Genomic DNA, 16,837 nt, shown 5'->3' with positions numbered 1-16,837 from the left:
GGGCATTATTTTTGTGTTTTGCTTACCTAGTCCCTGCATTTCCATGCAAATAAAGGATAACAGGGTTATTGGAACCCAAAATATCCTCATACCACAGTTGGTCCTTCCCTTGAGCATCTTTCCATAATAATGTAGGAACTGTGTGCCTAAAAGAAATGGTAACAAGAATTTCATTGTTTCCGTGCATATTTTCATTCTTAGTAACTTCCCTGTTTCAGAAGCCTACAAATGTGCAATACATTATATACAATATTTAGAATTAGTATACAAACCATTAACAACTGATTGTGTGCTGAATCTTAAGTAATTTCTGGAGTTTTAATTCAGCTATTTTCAACTGAGGATCATAGGATATTTCAAGGGAATCACAAGTGAAAAATATGTAAACAGGAGGCACAGAAATTGTATAGTAATACAAATACTGTCTTGTTGATGCTAGATTCCCAGCATCCCAGTTAAAAATTAAAAAAAATGGTTTGCAAATTGGTGAAGCATGTTTACCAAATAACACAACAATACTGCTGGCTTATGTAAGATATTTGTCAATGACAAATTCAGAGAGGAAATGCTTTTCACTTGAAAATTTAAAACAGATACTAAAGACAAAACAATTTTTGAACAAGAGTTATTTCAATAAGAATGATATCTCTCTTGACAATATTATAGCTTCGATGACAGGTACACAGAAAATATATTGCATTTTTTAAAATGCTAGAAGTATTTTGTTTTTACTGCATAATTCACCACCAACATTTGATTTTAAAAAATTGGAAAGACTGGATATTCTGGCCTGGACAGTGGATCCATTTGCAATGGATACTGCTGACATTTTACATTACAGTGTAAGAAGAGCTCATCAAACTACAGAACAATATAGAAATTGAAAATGAAAGGCAATTAACTGCATAAAATTAAATGCATGTCAAGATTGTCTGTTTCAACAGCCTTGCAATGGCAGTGATTTAAATACTTATCCATGAGCTACCACATATATTTTAATTTTACACTCAATAACTTAATTAGCTGTGACCAAAGCTAATTCTATGCATATTGCTGATATATGAATATTTGAAAGTAAATAGGATGTACATTAGAAGCCTATGTAGTTTACCATTAGCATAATTAATTCAGTTTTCTTTTGGAAAAAGAGTGCAAGCAATCTAACAAAGAAGGGTAAGAACAATTCTTAGCAAACTTCTGCTTCGTTCCCTACCATACTTGGTAAAAGAGATGACTGATATTCTGTATTTTCTACCCTATTTAATTATGTTAATTAAGTATGGCTTTTAAAATCAAAATATGGTTCAGAATAAGTTAAATGTGTAGCCAATAGCACAGATACATGAAGATGAATGCCTTTAGCAAGGGAGCAGCAGTTCAATACAAATTTGAAAATAACCTTTGAAATTAAAAAATGTGGAGACACTGCTTTATTATATTTTATTTCCAGCCCCCGTTTTCAAGCCTTACAACTATTGCAAGCAAATATTCCAAACACCTAAAAAGATTAATAAAGAAAAAATACACGTACCTAGAACCAGCTATCTAACTTGCTTTACATGGAATTCATAAATTCAGAATCAGCATGGATAGTAACTCCTTCTTACTTTCCATGGGGATATATCCCGTCTTCCAACCCTAGCAGTAAAAACTTATAAAAATGGGTTTTCTTTAGGATTATACCAGGAAGAAATAGTTAAATTTGTCTCTGCATGTCTATTGGGATCCTGTTAATTATCAGCATTCTTCCCACCAAGCTGATGCAATCGGCAATTTGTAAGTTGTTACTATAACATCCTGAAAATGAAACGCAAGTACTTTGGCCACCTAATGAGAAGGAAGGACTCACTGGAGAAGAGCCTAATGCTGGAAAAGAAGAAGGGGATGACAGAGAATGAGGTGGCTGGATGGAGTCCCCAAAGCAGTAGGCATGAGCTTAAATGGACTCCAGGGAATGGTAGAGGACAGGAAGGCCTGGAGGTCCATGAGGTTGCGATGGGTCGGACACTACTTCGCAACTAACTACAATGACAACTATAACACTGAAGTTCTTCAATATTTCACCAAACTGGCTCTCATTTCTACAAATTGAAAACAAAGGAATATTAAACAACAGTTTTGATACTTTTAAAGCAGTGGTTAGGCATAAAAGTGAAAGTTAACACTACTCATTTTAAAATACTATTACAGTTTCATGTCTACCTAATCAGTACTTCAAAATTATTGTTCTGTAACTATGAAAATCACTTTCATATAGGTAGATCAAGAGACAAGAGGCTGGGAGTAAAATATAGAACAATGCAATCCTGGATATCTGTAAACACTACCTATCATGAGCCATGATTTTTTATGCTAAAAGTACAAGAAAAAGCTAGAAATTAATAGTTCTGAATAACGTTTAAACTTGTTCCAAATCTAAAAGCAAATTATTTGCCACAATTATTTTATTATCATTTCAACCTTTTTAAAAATAAATCTTATTAATCCAAAACTCTAAGACAATTGATTCTTTGCTGTGCTTTTCCAGTCTGGACTGTTATTAAAGAAATCTGACAAGTGGTTATATACATATAAACAGACTAAAATAGAAACAAGAAGTTGCAAATCAGTTTTGAAACTCACTTTACTTCTACTAGTAGAATGCTGAATTAGCATTATGAGTTGCTACTCAGTTCTACATCATGCTTAGACTTTCAAAAATCTTCTAAGAGCATAAAAACAGTGCAGATTAGATGAAAGGTCACAACAAAATGCTACCTAACAGCTAGTCCTGAAGAACATACTACCACAAAAACTGCAATCAGTTAAATAAAACCTGACCATTTATATTTTTAATCTTCTTTTAAAACTCCTCAAATCTTGAATTAGCAACTTCACTTAACTATAGGAGAAAAGGTACTTTTTAAAAAAATTCTCAATTTCATATTCTTAATCTTAAACGAAGGATCCAGATCTAGCCTGTTAAGAAAGGTAATTACTTTTTCTCCACAAAAAATAATTTCATATGCCTTTATCATGTCATTCAATTTTCTTACTTATCTTTTTTCTAAGATAAAAAGCCCCATACAATTTCCTCATATGAGGACCCCTGAGCATTTTGTTTACTTATATAGAGTGGAGCATCAGTGTGCACTGGCCTATCATTGTTCTTTTAGACTATATTCTTCAAGAGATGTAAACATTAGATAGAATAATAACAATCCTACTTTTCCTTTAAATTGCAAGACTCTCGGCCCATTGCTCATCACATTATAACTGTATTGTTAGAAAGAACATGATTGATTAATTAATTATGGCAAAGGTTTGGATATTTTATATTGCATCATTAACTTTTATTTTATTTTTTGTATTTTATAGTCATATTTAAACAAGCTGATGGTTCTCCTATTGTTTTATTGTCCTTTGACTCGCTCTGAGCAGTATGAAATTGTGACAAGTTATTTAGTGAAAAAGTCCAGACTGAACATATTAAACCCTCAAACATATTAGAAAAATACTATCTGAAAAGCAAAAGTATTTATCCAAACTAGATACCAGTATAATTGAAAAAAATGAAATAACTATAGAAGAATAAAACTGCTTTAGAAGAACAAATGTAAAATGATAAGGAGGTGAAGACAAGAAAAATATAAATATGAATCCAAACAGATGAAAGGAAATGATGAAAAATTAGGCTGGTTGGGGGAACAGAATTGAGTATCCTTCAAAAGGTAGAATTTCATCCTAATTAAGAACACCGTAAGCTGCAATGCTTGGTTGCAAGTGCAATTTGCTATTCTTGTTATCTGTTCTACCTGCTCAGCACCTGCTATCCAGTTTTCATTCTGCTCCCTAATAATCAGTTTCATCTGACAGAACCTGACATAATTCTGCATCATGCTGCAAAAACATTTATTAGTCCATCTGATTATCAGAGAGTAAAAACAGGGATTCAAGTCATTAATGAAGATATCAAGGTGGTGAGAGCCTCTACCTTTTAGAATTAACCATCAATAGTAAAGGAACAATTAGTAATGAAAAATGCTGCAAACTAGCACTATCACATGGCTAAAGCAGCCACGACAGCTTTGGGAAAGATATTCAAATGTCATTATGTGTCTATACCTACAAAAATCACAATTGTGCAAGTCTTATTATTCTATAATACTCTATAGCAGTAAAAATTGGACTCTGAAAAGGCAGAATAGGAAGAGTATTAACACTTTTGAACTTCGGTGTTAGAGAAGACGCATGAAAATATCAGGAAAAGCCAAGAAAATAAACAAATGGGTCATGAAATAAATCAACCGAGAAGGTTTTCTCACTTGAAGCACAAATGACCAGGCTCAAATTATCCTATTTTGGAACATTATGAAAAGTCCTAGCTCTCTAGAGAAAGCCCTGATACTGGGAAAGGTAGAAGGAAAAAGAAATAGAGAATGACCAATAGCCAGGTGGATAGATTCAGTTACAAGGGCGATTGAGTGAATCATTTGGAAGATCTAAAAGTCCATATTAGAGACAGATAATTATGGTGAAAATCTATCTTTGTGGTCAATAAAAGCTGAAAACAAGTTGATGGCACATAATCAATCAAAGATCTGGGATACTTTCTGCACAACAAGGAAGACAAAGATGAAACCTGAAAGTAACATCTGCAAATATATCTGCAACTAAGCAATGATTCATGTCATCCTTAGGGTTATGTTTTTCTTCCTTGTTCCTATGCTTTCTTCTCAGAGACTGAAGCTTGAACAATCCCACATGATTTATATTAAAACTACATTATTCTTAAGTTGAATCTAAACCATAGCCTTAAGGACAATACTGCACACAGTTGCAATGTACATCACATTATTGGATTTTTTTTTCTAAATTCACAAAAAAACAAAGCTTTTGTTCTAATTATAAAAGGACACCACTCTATAATGAGAGGAATAAAGTGTTCCTTACCAAACTCCAATAGTTACATCTTCCTCTGGCTGCAGATAGAAATTACAGGTATGGTTTAAGCCTTGGTCCTGGGGTCTTTTCAAATCAATGAAATAGGGGACTCTTACTGAAAGAGAAGGACAACATTCCTTTTACATTTTGTTTACCTGATGATTGAAATAATCAACTTCTGTAATGAAAACCAGCAACCATAAGCTTGCACAATAACACTTCTACTGAATATACATCCCGATGCATAATTAAATTTTCTATAAATTACAACATGTTTAAGTGTCAACAGAGAGGGGAGGAGTCTTTAAAATTATTTCTATTAGTCAGAGATACCGAAAAAAATTAAAAAGTCTTCTGGCACCTTAAAGACTCACAAATGTATAACGGTTTAGGTCTGCATGAATTGCAATGAATTGCATCAGAGGCATGTAAATATACACTGCCATTTGGGAGGAAATGCATGAACAGTAAATAGCCAGAAAGAAATGAATGGTATTTTTAATAGTCATTTCCCTCTGACATCTTTGTGCATTATTCCCAAATGTGCTTCCAAACCTGAGTTTGTACAATATATTCTCAGCTAATGTTAAAAGCCTCCAATTAAGACATTAGGCCAGATTAAATGTATGTACCTTTAAGGTACAATAACACTCTTTGCTGGTTTTTTTTCTAGCAATTCATCTGGGAAAAGATTAGAAGTTTACCTTCTTTGGTATGTAATTTGTTTTCCAACTTCTATCGCTATATTCCAAAACATACTTATTAAATCATAATTGTTAACTGTCAATACAGTTTACTGTTTGTCCTAGTTCCAACAGTCAATTATAGATTGTATCTTTAAAACTAATTTAGGAAATCCTAGAATTAAATTTGTAGGCACAGTTTCAGCTCATTGAGTAATGCTCATTGGTTTTCTATCCCATCTTTGTAAAACATTTGCAAGGTCAGCAGCAAATTCTACATAATATGCAGACATGATAATTAGAATACAGTCATACTTAGCACAGCAAGGATATTTCTGAGGAGTGATGAAAGGAAACAATTGCTTGTTCACTGTCTGGTATTAGAACATTCTCTGCAGATGCCAACAGTAACAAAATTGCAAGCAGCAGTATCAAGCCTCTCCTTCATCAGCACTTCACAAAGAAATACTGAAATATACAGTAATCAGATACCGACAAACTGAGATCTCACATGCTTTAAATCTGAACTGAACGTTGTGACACAAGATTTAATATATGTAGGCACAAGTGAAAAAAGTCAAATGAGTTCAAATTAAATATCTGATTCAATATACTAGATTTTCTACCAACACAAAAATAAAATTATTATAGCCAAAGCAGCTTGATGGCAGCAGTTTCCAAGATTCTTGTGGGATACTGATGTTGACTTTTAAGTAGTCAAACTAACTAAACAGAAATCAGTCTTTAAAGAAAGGGTGGGCTGACAAGATACGAACACCTATTAATCTTGAATTAAAATATTAGCATAAAGTCAAGATAAAATAAATATTAAATGAAGCAGTATTCTTACCGAAATTTAGAAAGACAAGCTTTGCCTGAATAGCTGGACAAATTTTAACTAGAAATGGAATTGCTATGTATATTCCCAACAACCAGATTACTACTTTCCGCAATCGAACCCACATTCCATGTCTCCTGTAAAAAAGGATAGGAGAGGAAATGTAAGTTCATCTTACAGGCAAAATTCTTGTGAATATGTTTTGCTATAGATTTAATTAAGATAACCACGGTGGATAATAATCACTACCAAAATGTAGGCCACTTATTTGTGGATATAGTCACAATTATTACATAATCACGTGCTTCCTGTTTTTAATAAAGGTAGCCTCCTCCAGATCAAGTCCAACTCCACCTATGCAGAATTTTTTGACAATAAACTGGATGTATTTTTCCACTGCATATTTTTGAGAAGATTTATAAACTGCTACATAATTATTTACAAACAACATTTGACATTCTGCTTTGTAAAGTAACATGAAGAAGTCCTGTCCCCTGCACTTAAGAAATATTTAAAAATTGTACTTTGACTAATAAGGAGTCCCAAAGGAAGAGACAGAGGAGAAGGACAATAATTAATATCAACACATTTACAGCAGTTCTCTCAATTTAATGTTTGAAAATCCCTAGAATTAATTTTCTGTTTTTTTAACAGATTGAAATAATGTAAAAAAAAAATAGGATCTCTTATCCAAATAGCATATCTAACAATATACTGTATGTTTTCTCTTACCATTACTATGATTAATAATGCTGAAAATGAATATGATAAAATTCATATAATTAAAGAGGGCAGATGTTATATAAAATATTAAAAATATGATAATAAACAAATGAAACTAAAAGCTAATATCTAAATACCAAAACTGCCATTCAGGAAGTTTCCACCAACATTATTGCCCCTGCTCCTTTGATGTGCAGTTTGCAAAGCAATTACTTTATAATTAACTTCCTACCGCAATAAGTAAGAAAAATCACATCCAATTTTTTTCCTCATTTGGAAGTAATTGCTTTCTTCTTTGGCTACAAATTATAATGTGGAAAGGTGTAAGAGTTGAATTGATCCTCAGTAGTCTGTTATTAACTCTCAGAATTCTTGTAGAACTTTTAAGAAAGGAATACTTTATTAGCCCAATTGTTAATGCTTTGGTGAGCATCCTAAACTAGAATCTACAATAATAAGTTCAATCTCACTATTGTAATATCATTGTGCCATAGTAATCTTGTATGACAGGGTTTCTTAAGCTTTGTTGTGCCCTGGCAAAGAGCTTCTTCTGGGCAATGATAATGAAGTACTGAGAATGGATGATGGCATTCCAGTTTCTGCATTTTGAGCAAGGAAAGCACTCCACTTCATAGCTTGCTTGTCACCTGGCCCCATTGCAGGGGGTTTATCAAGAGAGACTGCTGCCAGCTAAAAGGACGAACTACCTTCTTACAAAGAAAACAATTCTATGTATGATAATGATTTATTATTTACTTATTAAAAACACATAATGAAACTAATTTAAGATGACTTGCTAATTACTGGGAACAATGTGAAATTTAGAAGATTTAGAACAACTTTATTGTCACTTTGAATGTACAGTAATAGGCATACATTAAAATGAAATTTCATTGCATACAGCGCTCAAAGGGTCACCACCTCCAATATACACTACATAAATATCACAAAACAAATTAATAAATACAAAATACCTACATATATTATATGACACAGAGAAACAACACAGTCTTGTTTGGATGTATACATGTACATGGGGAGAAATTTATAAAATATTACTATTGTATGGCAGCATCTATTCCAAATATCACTGCTGTAGATTTCATATCTATAGTTATCAACTGCCAAAACCACTCCTATACTGTTTTGCTTATAAAAGAAACTTCAGTCACATGTCCTATTTCGTTTCAGAATCAATAAATGTGGATATTGTACTTCAGCTGATTTTCTCTGAGGAAAAAACAGTTCCTTTTCTGGTGATGAAGCACACATTGGACAATTTTCATAATTTGGTAAAATTACGGAGTCTTCGCCATTTTTCAGATTTTTCTGAGTTAAAGCAGAAAAGTCAGACAATTTCACTGATAAATTAGCAAAATTTGAAACTTCTTTCTACAGCAGTCAATACATAAAGAAATCAAGAAAAAAACATGAAGATACATTATTCACAATCATATGATTATCACAGCAACGTTATTGTTCATGTATTTAGCAGATAAGGCCTTGTGATACTAATCAGCATTTGTAGACAATTCTGCTTTGTTTTGAGTTACTACGAACTCAATTTGGGATACAGCTTTATTAGGATTTGCCTTCACTAAATTAAGGACTATTTTTATCTTAGTCTCAGCATAACTAGTGCAGTGAGAATCAACCAGAGGTGGGTTGCTCCCAGTTTGGCCGAACCAGTAGTGGCGGTGGTGGGAGACTCCACCCACTCACCTGGATTGCACGCGCACATGAGCACAAGCGAACTGGTAGTAGACCGGTTAGGAACCCACCACTGGATTCAACTAACTAAAAACATTTTTTAAATTGAGGTTACAGATCTGTTAGTTGCCCCCTAAATAATCAGAGTAATTTCTCCTTTGCAAATAGATCATGGAAACATTTAAAACTCTTGTGCTGTAAATGAAACTGTTACTTCTGAACATTTACTCTGGAAGATTTTCAGGCTGCACTTTTGTTACTACTGTATAACTTTAATTAAAAAAAAAAGATTGATTAAGCAGAAGTTAAAATTATTTAGTATTTTTCCTTTATAAAATCATTATCCTTTACTTATAAGCAAATTAAATACGTTTATTATGGTCTTTGACCAGCCTTTGCAATAAAAAGAATTATTACTGGGAAAGAGAAAAAATATTAGAACAATAAAACAACATATGTAATTAAAAATACATATACAGTTGTACAACTTGTTAAAATTACTAGACCACATGACATGTGAATTAGCATTACTATGATCTTGGATTTTTAAATTTCTTTTTAATATTAAGCAGCTCATCAGCTTTTGCATTCTTTTCTTTCAACTTCAACAAGACTTTTGTTGAGCCTTCTTCAGTGAAAGTATCACAAGTCTAACTGGACATTGATGTTTTCCATAGAAATTGCAATTCCAATTTTTATTTCTTCTATTTCACACACCCAACATCAATTTTGCCATTATAACTTCAAATTATTAAGCAAATAATAACATAATTTATACAAATAATGATGTAAATCAAGGTCTATCTATACCAGAATGGCTTACCATTTCCTTCTGAAATGGACTGTATTTAGTCTAACCTCTCACCTACACTATATCCATCATGGATGATCCTTCTGAGAGTATACAATCCAGCTCCTAGCATCACTTGCATAGCAGGCCTTTTCAGACCTACAAGGTAATAATCCATAAAATCAAGCTTTAAGGCATTACTATGCAATTAATATGATCACTCTATATTTGCTTAAAAGTAAGTCCTTCTTACATGTAATGGTTGTATTTGCATAAGACTTGCTAAAAGTATTAACTTTAGTCTTATAGAATGCTACACTGCCACAAATATTTTGGAAAAAAATGTATATGTGTAAAATAGAATAGAATAGAATAGAATAGAATAGACAGATGTCATAACATTTACATTCTGTGGAATGTATTGTGTTTTTCAGTTGAAGTAAAATACTTTATTTCATTAACATATTTGACCTTCAGCCTTGCTCATTCCTGCCACTCCTGACTATGTGTGCCTTTTTTATTTAGAATTCTCTGCTCCACCTTAAAAAAACACCTTGTTATCTTCTTCCCTCTAGCCCTATCTTTTCATTCATATAAATCAAAGGTTATTTTTAAAAATAGTCAAGCTGTGATTCCTACTTATTTCTATTTGTCTTTAAATTCTCTAATATACTGTAGATTTTGAGACTCCAAGTATCTAATCATGTGGAGATTTTCAAACTTTGAATACCATGACAATTAACTTTTGCTGCTATATGAATGGCAGATTATCTTAAAAGACAGCTAGTTTTAGATGCCATGTTTCAAAACATGCCCACCGCTTGGATTATACAAACATGGTTTACTGTTTGTCTTATACAAGCATGCTATAGCTTATCTGGGAAAGCAGGAATGTGTTTTGATGTTCTCATAGTGCAAGCACTTGAGCATTGGTTTTAAAATATTATCCCTTCTAAATTAGATGCAACTCCCATTTTGAGAGACCTTCATTAATAGATTTAGATTTCACATCAAACCTACAAGGAAATAATTTCACAGAGACCTTGCCTTATGCCAAACAAATCAACAATCAACTACAATAATCTGTTCAACCACAGAAAATCTGGGACCTGAAAGGTCACCTAATTTATAAATCACTCCAGAAAAATTAAACATATCTATATAGAAGAGGAGCTAACTTTCTTTGCTTAGAGGTCTTGGCAACATAAAAATGGTCTCCAAATTTATGCTTATTCTTAAGTTTAAGGAAGTAGTAATATTAAGAAGCACAGGCAGAGTTTAAAGTAGCAACTATGTAACATGGACAATTATTTTTTAAAAATGCAGAAACTTGGAAAACTGAAAGAGATGAATAAAGATCTTTTATAACATTATACTCCTTTCAGCTATATCTCTTCAGCCGCATTAAAAAGAAAAGAGACAAGATTCTCTTCCATATCATAATTATACATCTTAAGCCCCTCATCAAATAACTACTTTCTTTGTGGCTTACCAACAGATTCATGCCAAAACTGGGAGAAGTGCCACAATAATGACAAAATATTAACCTATTTTCATTAACTTTATATACGGTATAGCCTATGTTTCTTTCTCCTGAAAGACTATTAATGTACTTTCATGCCAATGTTCATGATTGTTTATATTTGCTTTTTTACCAAGCTTACATACTGCTCCAAATTTATCGCCCTCTCAGTGGCTTATAGATAGTTAGAAGCTTAAAATAGGGCAATGTAACTGTAGAATTTCTCAGCATCAAGAAATAACCTTAACAATTAGATATTTCAAAGGATATTTTTTCCAAATAATCTACAAAAATAAGATAGGAAAGGTACAGCAACAAATGTACCTTTCCTATCTTATTTCCTATCTAATGGTTCTGGCAACAAATAATAAAGATAAAGAAATCTACTACACCCCTTAAATGTAACAGAAGATGTGTAAATATATATATAAACTTCTCTGCTACTGCTAGGGAAATATATAGTGAATCACAAGGTACATGTCTTCATCCATCAGGAGCTCAATTCCATTTCCTCAAAAATATTTTGACTGTAAGGGGTAAAATAAGAAGTCCTTGAATAAAAGTTTGTGGGGAAACGCCTCTATGAAAAAATATGACTGCTTCCTTGCTGTAGTAGAGTGTATAATCCTAAAGTCCAATTGCCCAGCAAAGGATATTAGGACAGCAAAGAGAACCTGAACTGCCATTCCCAAAACAACACAAAGGAATTCTGCTCTGCTTTGAATCAGTGCAGTTGAATTTTCCCCTATATACTACTTACTGAGATTAAAATAGGCTCTCTAGATATTCAATTAGGTATGAGGGATTTTGGTTCTTTTTTTAAAAAAAACCATGAGTTTACCAAGGTATTTGTACATAGAAAAGATGTGCCTACTACTAAACTATAAATCTTAACAAACACTTGTTCTATTTAAAATTATTTGTATAAACACTGAATAATTACTCCCAATGACGGTTACAATTATTACACCTTTGGGATGGAAAGAATATAGCCACAGAGATTAGTGTTAGATTTATTTACTTTGGCTCATCTTAGCAACCCAGACTTTTATTTTATGCAGGCTTTAAAACAGAATATGAAATAAGGACAAAGATTTCAATAATCACAGATAAAACCTAGATAAAATGAGAAACAAAATAAATATAATTATTAAATATAAATAGGTTTCAGTGAGTTGAGTAGGCCTTATTTCCACATAAACATTGGTTATATTATAGCATATAGTTATGAATTCTTTATCCATGTTAATTTGTTAAAAAGTGAACTTATGATATCCTATGATTGGATCAATATTAAAAAGAAAGGATTTGAAGATACAGAACACAGGTTGAAAAAAAAAGGCAAACCATTAGGATTCGTGCTATTTTTAAATGCTGGACTTCATAACATTTCAATTTTTAAAAAATGGATGATAATCTAAATTTTTACAAATCTTACAGTATTTTTAAATTTTAGATCTTGCATGATTTTATCGTTTTACAACACAAAAATTTAAAATTATTATTCACCATTAAGGTACTGCAGATACTGTGTCAGCAGAACAATAGTAACAATAATCTTGACATCTGCAGTTACTTATTGACAATTGAATCATCTGGCTTAGAATCGGGTGATCAAAGGTTATCAGAGGAAAAATTAGCTTCTAACAGGGTAACAGGTAAAAAAAGGCATTTACTAATATTATGCTGTAATAATAGATCTAATACAGCAGAATTCATGGTTGGTCAACCACAGTTCTCAAAAATGATAATATTCCCTAACATTGGGAACATCTTAACATCTTTCTGGATGTCTCCTGTATCCCTAACATCCTTTCTGGATGTCTCCTGTATGCCTAACATCCTTTCTGGATATCTCCTGTATCCCTAACATCTTTTTGGATGTCTCCTGTATCAATGAAGAGTTATTAATCATTTGTTTTCTGATATCTCAATAATGGGAATGTCAAGTATGAAACATATATATTTTTTTCATAAACAAAATGTTCCTTTGCTTAACTATGCAGAAATAGTTGAAAGTCCCACTCAGTTCAACAAAATATACTTTAAAATAAAGATAATCCTCAATCTAAAACCATTCACTTAGTGACAAACAGCACTGAAAAGAGTGACATGACCTTTTTTGCACTTATGACCATTGCCGCATACTCATGGTCATATGATCAACCGGCATGTATTTATGACAGTTGCGGTATCCTGGGGTCTTCACCTTTTGCAAACTTCTGATAAGCAAAGTCAATGGGAGAGCCAGATTCACTTAACAATAATATTACTAACTTAATAACTGCAGTGTTACAACTCTGACAGGACAGGTTGTAAAATGGGGCAAAACTTACTTAACTGACTTGTTTAGCAACAAAAATATTGGGCTCAATTGTGGTTGTAAATTGAGAACAACCTGTACACATGCATAGGATTATACTAAGATTCCATATTATTCTGACACACAGAATCTTCCTTAACTCTGAAAAACACAGATTCAAATTTTCTCTAACAAAGCTGACTAATTATAACATCTAGCAGCAACAGTTTTAAAACTGGCATTCCACATCAGGACTATGCACCTTTATTGCCTATTAAAGGGTTGCTTACATTTACAGACAAAAAAATATGTGGTAGCAGGAAACCAAAATATGGCACCAAGAAAAAATGGTTTAAACCTAATTAAAATTAAATCGATTAAATGTTTTATTTATTAAACTTATATTGTGCCCATCTTACTAACAAGCAACTCTGAGCACCCTTGCCTAACCCAATTAATTTCCTCTTTTTTTTGTTACAGAAAAATATTTTTTTAAAAAACAATTCAAGGCCAATTCTGTATCCAGACCTTTGGGACTGTTTCCAAGAATGGGAGGAACACATCCCCAGCTGTATCACCCAAAGGGGAAGAAAGGAGCAGAGATTCTGAGGAACATGTTTTTTCATGTTTGTGGAAGATGGAAAAATAAACATCCTAAGTGTTTTTAAAACAGGGGATATCTGTTTGCTTTCAAACAGCTTTGAACTGATGTGATCAAAAAAAAGGAGAAAGCTCTGCTGTGTATGTACTCTGCACTCATGAAGGAAAGATGGATTATACATTTAATAAAGATGAGGTTTTTAGAAATTTAGTGAAAGACACAGATGTGACAGGCACACAAAAGGGTTAAGAACAGAAGTGTTTTATATGCCTTCCAATTATTTTTAATTCTTTCATATGCTCTGATATCTAAGCCAATAGCGAAAGCTTCAGCAGTTATTTCATCTCAAAATTGAAGTAAACCGATATGGAAATAGATACATATGTCTTTCAATCCCACACTATAAGCGAAAGACAAACTCGACCGACTATCTATTGAGATTGTCTGGTCTTTTCTTTTCCTTAGGCTGAAGCTTTCCATATGCTCCATCCCAGCCACCTAATCTCGCCCAGTGGCAAAAAACAGCGCCTGCCTGGCCAAAACCCGATACACCGTATCGCCTCCTTGACCTGCTGCAGCCGCAGCCCGTAAACCGAATGCAGCACTAAAGAGCAGGGAATGCTCTGGAGTAAAAAGCCCAAACTCCATGGAGGGCCGCGGCGTTTTTGGTTCCTTCTCACCGATCCTCGGGCTGCAGTCGCCCGTCGTCCCCCCAATCCAGTCTACTGCGAACCTGCAAGGCGAGCCCCGAAAGGCGGAGAGACGAAAGGAGAACGCCAAGGGCATTCCTCCGCGAATTGCAAACGGGGGAGGCTCGCCGCGGCCAACCCGGCGCAAACAGCAGAGCCCGAGGAAGGGAAGAGGCAGGCGGGCGGCCAGCGGCGGTAAAGTCGAACGGATTTGTCTGCCCGTTGCCAAGGAGACGAGACCGAGGTCGAGCTTGCGAGGACCGCGGGTGCAAGGCCGGCAGCGAAAGGGTTGCTCCGGCTACCAGGAGCCGAAGGGAGGGCCGTTATGCTACGGGTCTCACTCACCTGCCGAGCGCCCGCTTCATAGCAGAGTCCCCGGCGGGGCGGGCGCTGCCTGCCAAATGCGGGCTGGATTTCAAGCTGAAGCCCTTATCCAGCGAAAGAGAAGGGGAAGACGAAGCAGCGGCGGCTGCGGCGGCTGAAGCCGGAGCGGAGGAGGCAAAGCGCTCATGCTCCAAGGTGACGGACTCGTTCCGCTTTCTCATGCCGGCGGTGCCAACGCACGGGCGGTGCCACTTCCACTCTGCCTCAGGGAAGACGCCTCTGACCCGAACCCGACGCCTCTTTCGCCTACATTATACCGACAACAGCCCGACAACCGAGAGAATAGCAGCGCTTCTCGCGTGCTACCAATCAGAAAAGACTAAGCCCACGTGACCTTCTACGCGTCCCATACCAACATAGCTGCAACGAATGATCGTTTCTTCAGCTGTGTTACTGAATTGCCCACATCAAAGATGGCTCCTGTGGGGAGGGAGGGGGGGGTTAAGGTAAGATAGACTAAGCGACGATTACTTTTCTCCTAATAAATTACGAGCAGCTACGCAAATACAGCCTGTGGAAGGCAGGTGAAAACCCCTGTGCTTATTTTTGTATTTGCACTTTCCTGTCTGTTGATAAACCTTATAAGCCTGCAGATCGGATGCGAAAATTGGGATCACCGGTAGATGAGAGCAACAAAGTAGTTGTTAACATCATCTTGCTATCTCTAGTAGTCGCGGAGATCTTTGTAGCCCGGATCGGATATCACTAAATATATAAACCATGATATTTTTTTCATTCCACAATGGTATATTGGAAAGTGGGTTATGCTGCACAGGATGCAGACTGCTGCTGTTGTAACGACAGAATGGAAATAAAAGGTTATCTGCTGTAACCTCTAATATTTTCCAATAAATTGCTGACAATATTTTGTGCATACTCTGTCACTACACCTAATAGCCAAGGGAAGTTATTAAAAGTACTTTTACTTTTGTATTGAATAGAAAGGATTCTTTACAAAACAATATATTATGGCTTACAGTGCATACAAAAAAAGATGTCAAAATGGAGAAGTGATAAAAGTGAAAAAAATTATAGTACTTATACAAATTATAAAATGTCCTAATATAGTTAAAAGCTACAATAGCTTTATAAAACCCAATCTACATATCATTTTTGGGAAAATCAAACCCTTGGTGAACCATTTGAACAGTACTACTTTATTTCACTTCACTGGAGCTTAATGGAATTGTTGCAGCTAAGCCCAATGGAAGAAAAGCTAAAAGCAGTTGATTGTTTACATTTTAGAGCACCATGAAATTTGAGATGTTTCACCATTTGATAAAAGAACAGATTCCCATATATACTAAAACTAGTAGTAGAAAAGCACTCTCAAAATACATTAATTCCTCCTGAAATACAATAAAAATGCAATGATTTTTACAATAGTCATCAAAATGCATTAAACAAAAGTGAAAGGCTTATAACAGGAACTCATAATCCATCCACAAAAGGCTTAATATAATACCTTATAATGTAATGTAATTACATAATATAGTACATTAGTTAATGTGTTTAGTGCAATAATGACAGTTAAATTCACTTATTTAATCATAATTAGCTGCAGAAGTCATAGTCGCTTGGTTCATACAGACTTGCCGCCAAACCACGTTGTTTGGTGTTGTTATGACTGAACAAAGTCATGAATTTGGCAGGGGTGGGGGTGGATTAATTG

At 34.4% G+C, this 16,837-nt stretch overlaps 1 protein-coding gene across 2 annotated transcripts in view; it reads right to left on the bottom strand.

The window, feature by feature from the left end:
* The window catches only part of ABHD12 (abhydrolase domain containing 12, lysophospholipase), a 32,814-nt gene extending 17,322 nt beyond the window's left edge, over window positions 1-15,492 (bottom strand). Inside the window, exons 1-4 of one of the 2 annotated variants that reach the window (XM_032215980.1) lie at window positions 15,127-15,492; window positions 6,457-6,581; window positions 4,933-5,038; window positions 27-146 (exon numbers count right to left, since the gene is read on the bottom strand). In XM_032215980.1, coding sequence (XP_032071871.1) covers window positions 27-146; window positions 4,933-5,038; window positions 6,457-6,581; window positions 15,127-15,326 — 551 coding nt within the window. In that variant the 5' untranslated portion in view covers window positions 15,327-15,492. Of the gene's footprint in view, window positions 1-26; window positions 147-4,932; window positions 5,039-6,456; window positions 6,582-14,825; window positions 15,061-15,126 lie in introns of those variants that run through there. The other variant, XM_032215981.1, reaches the window with a different exon arrangement.
* Window positions 15,493-16,837: the final 1,345 nt, after the last annotated feature.

The sequence above is a fragment of the Thamnophis elegans genome, chromosome 4, assembly GCF_009769535.1.
Source record: "Thamnophis elegans isolate rThaEle1 chromosome 4, rThaEle1.pri, whole genome shotgun sequence".
Classification (NCBI taxonomy): Eukaryota; Metazoa; Chordata; class Lepidosauria; order Squamata; family Colubridae; genus Thamnophis; species Thamnophis elegans.
Note: the sequence above shows the minus strand (reverse complement) of the source record. Positions and strands in the feature narration are given on the sequence as shown.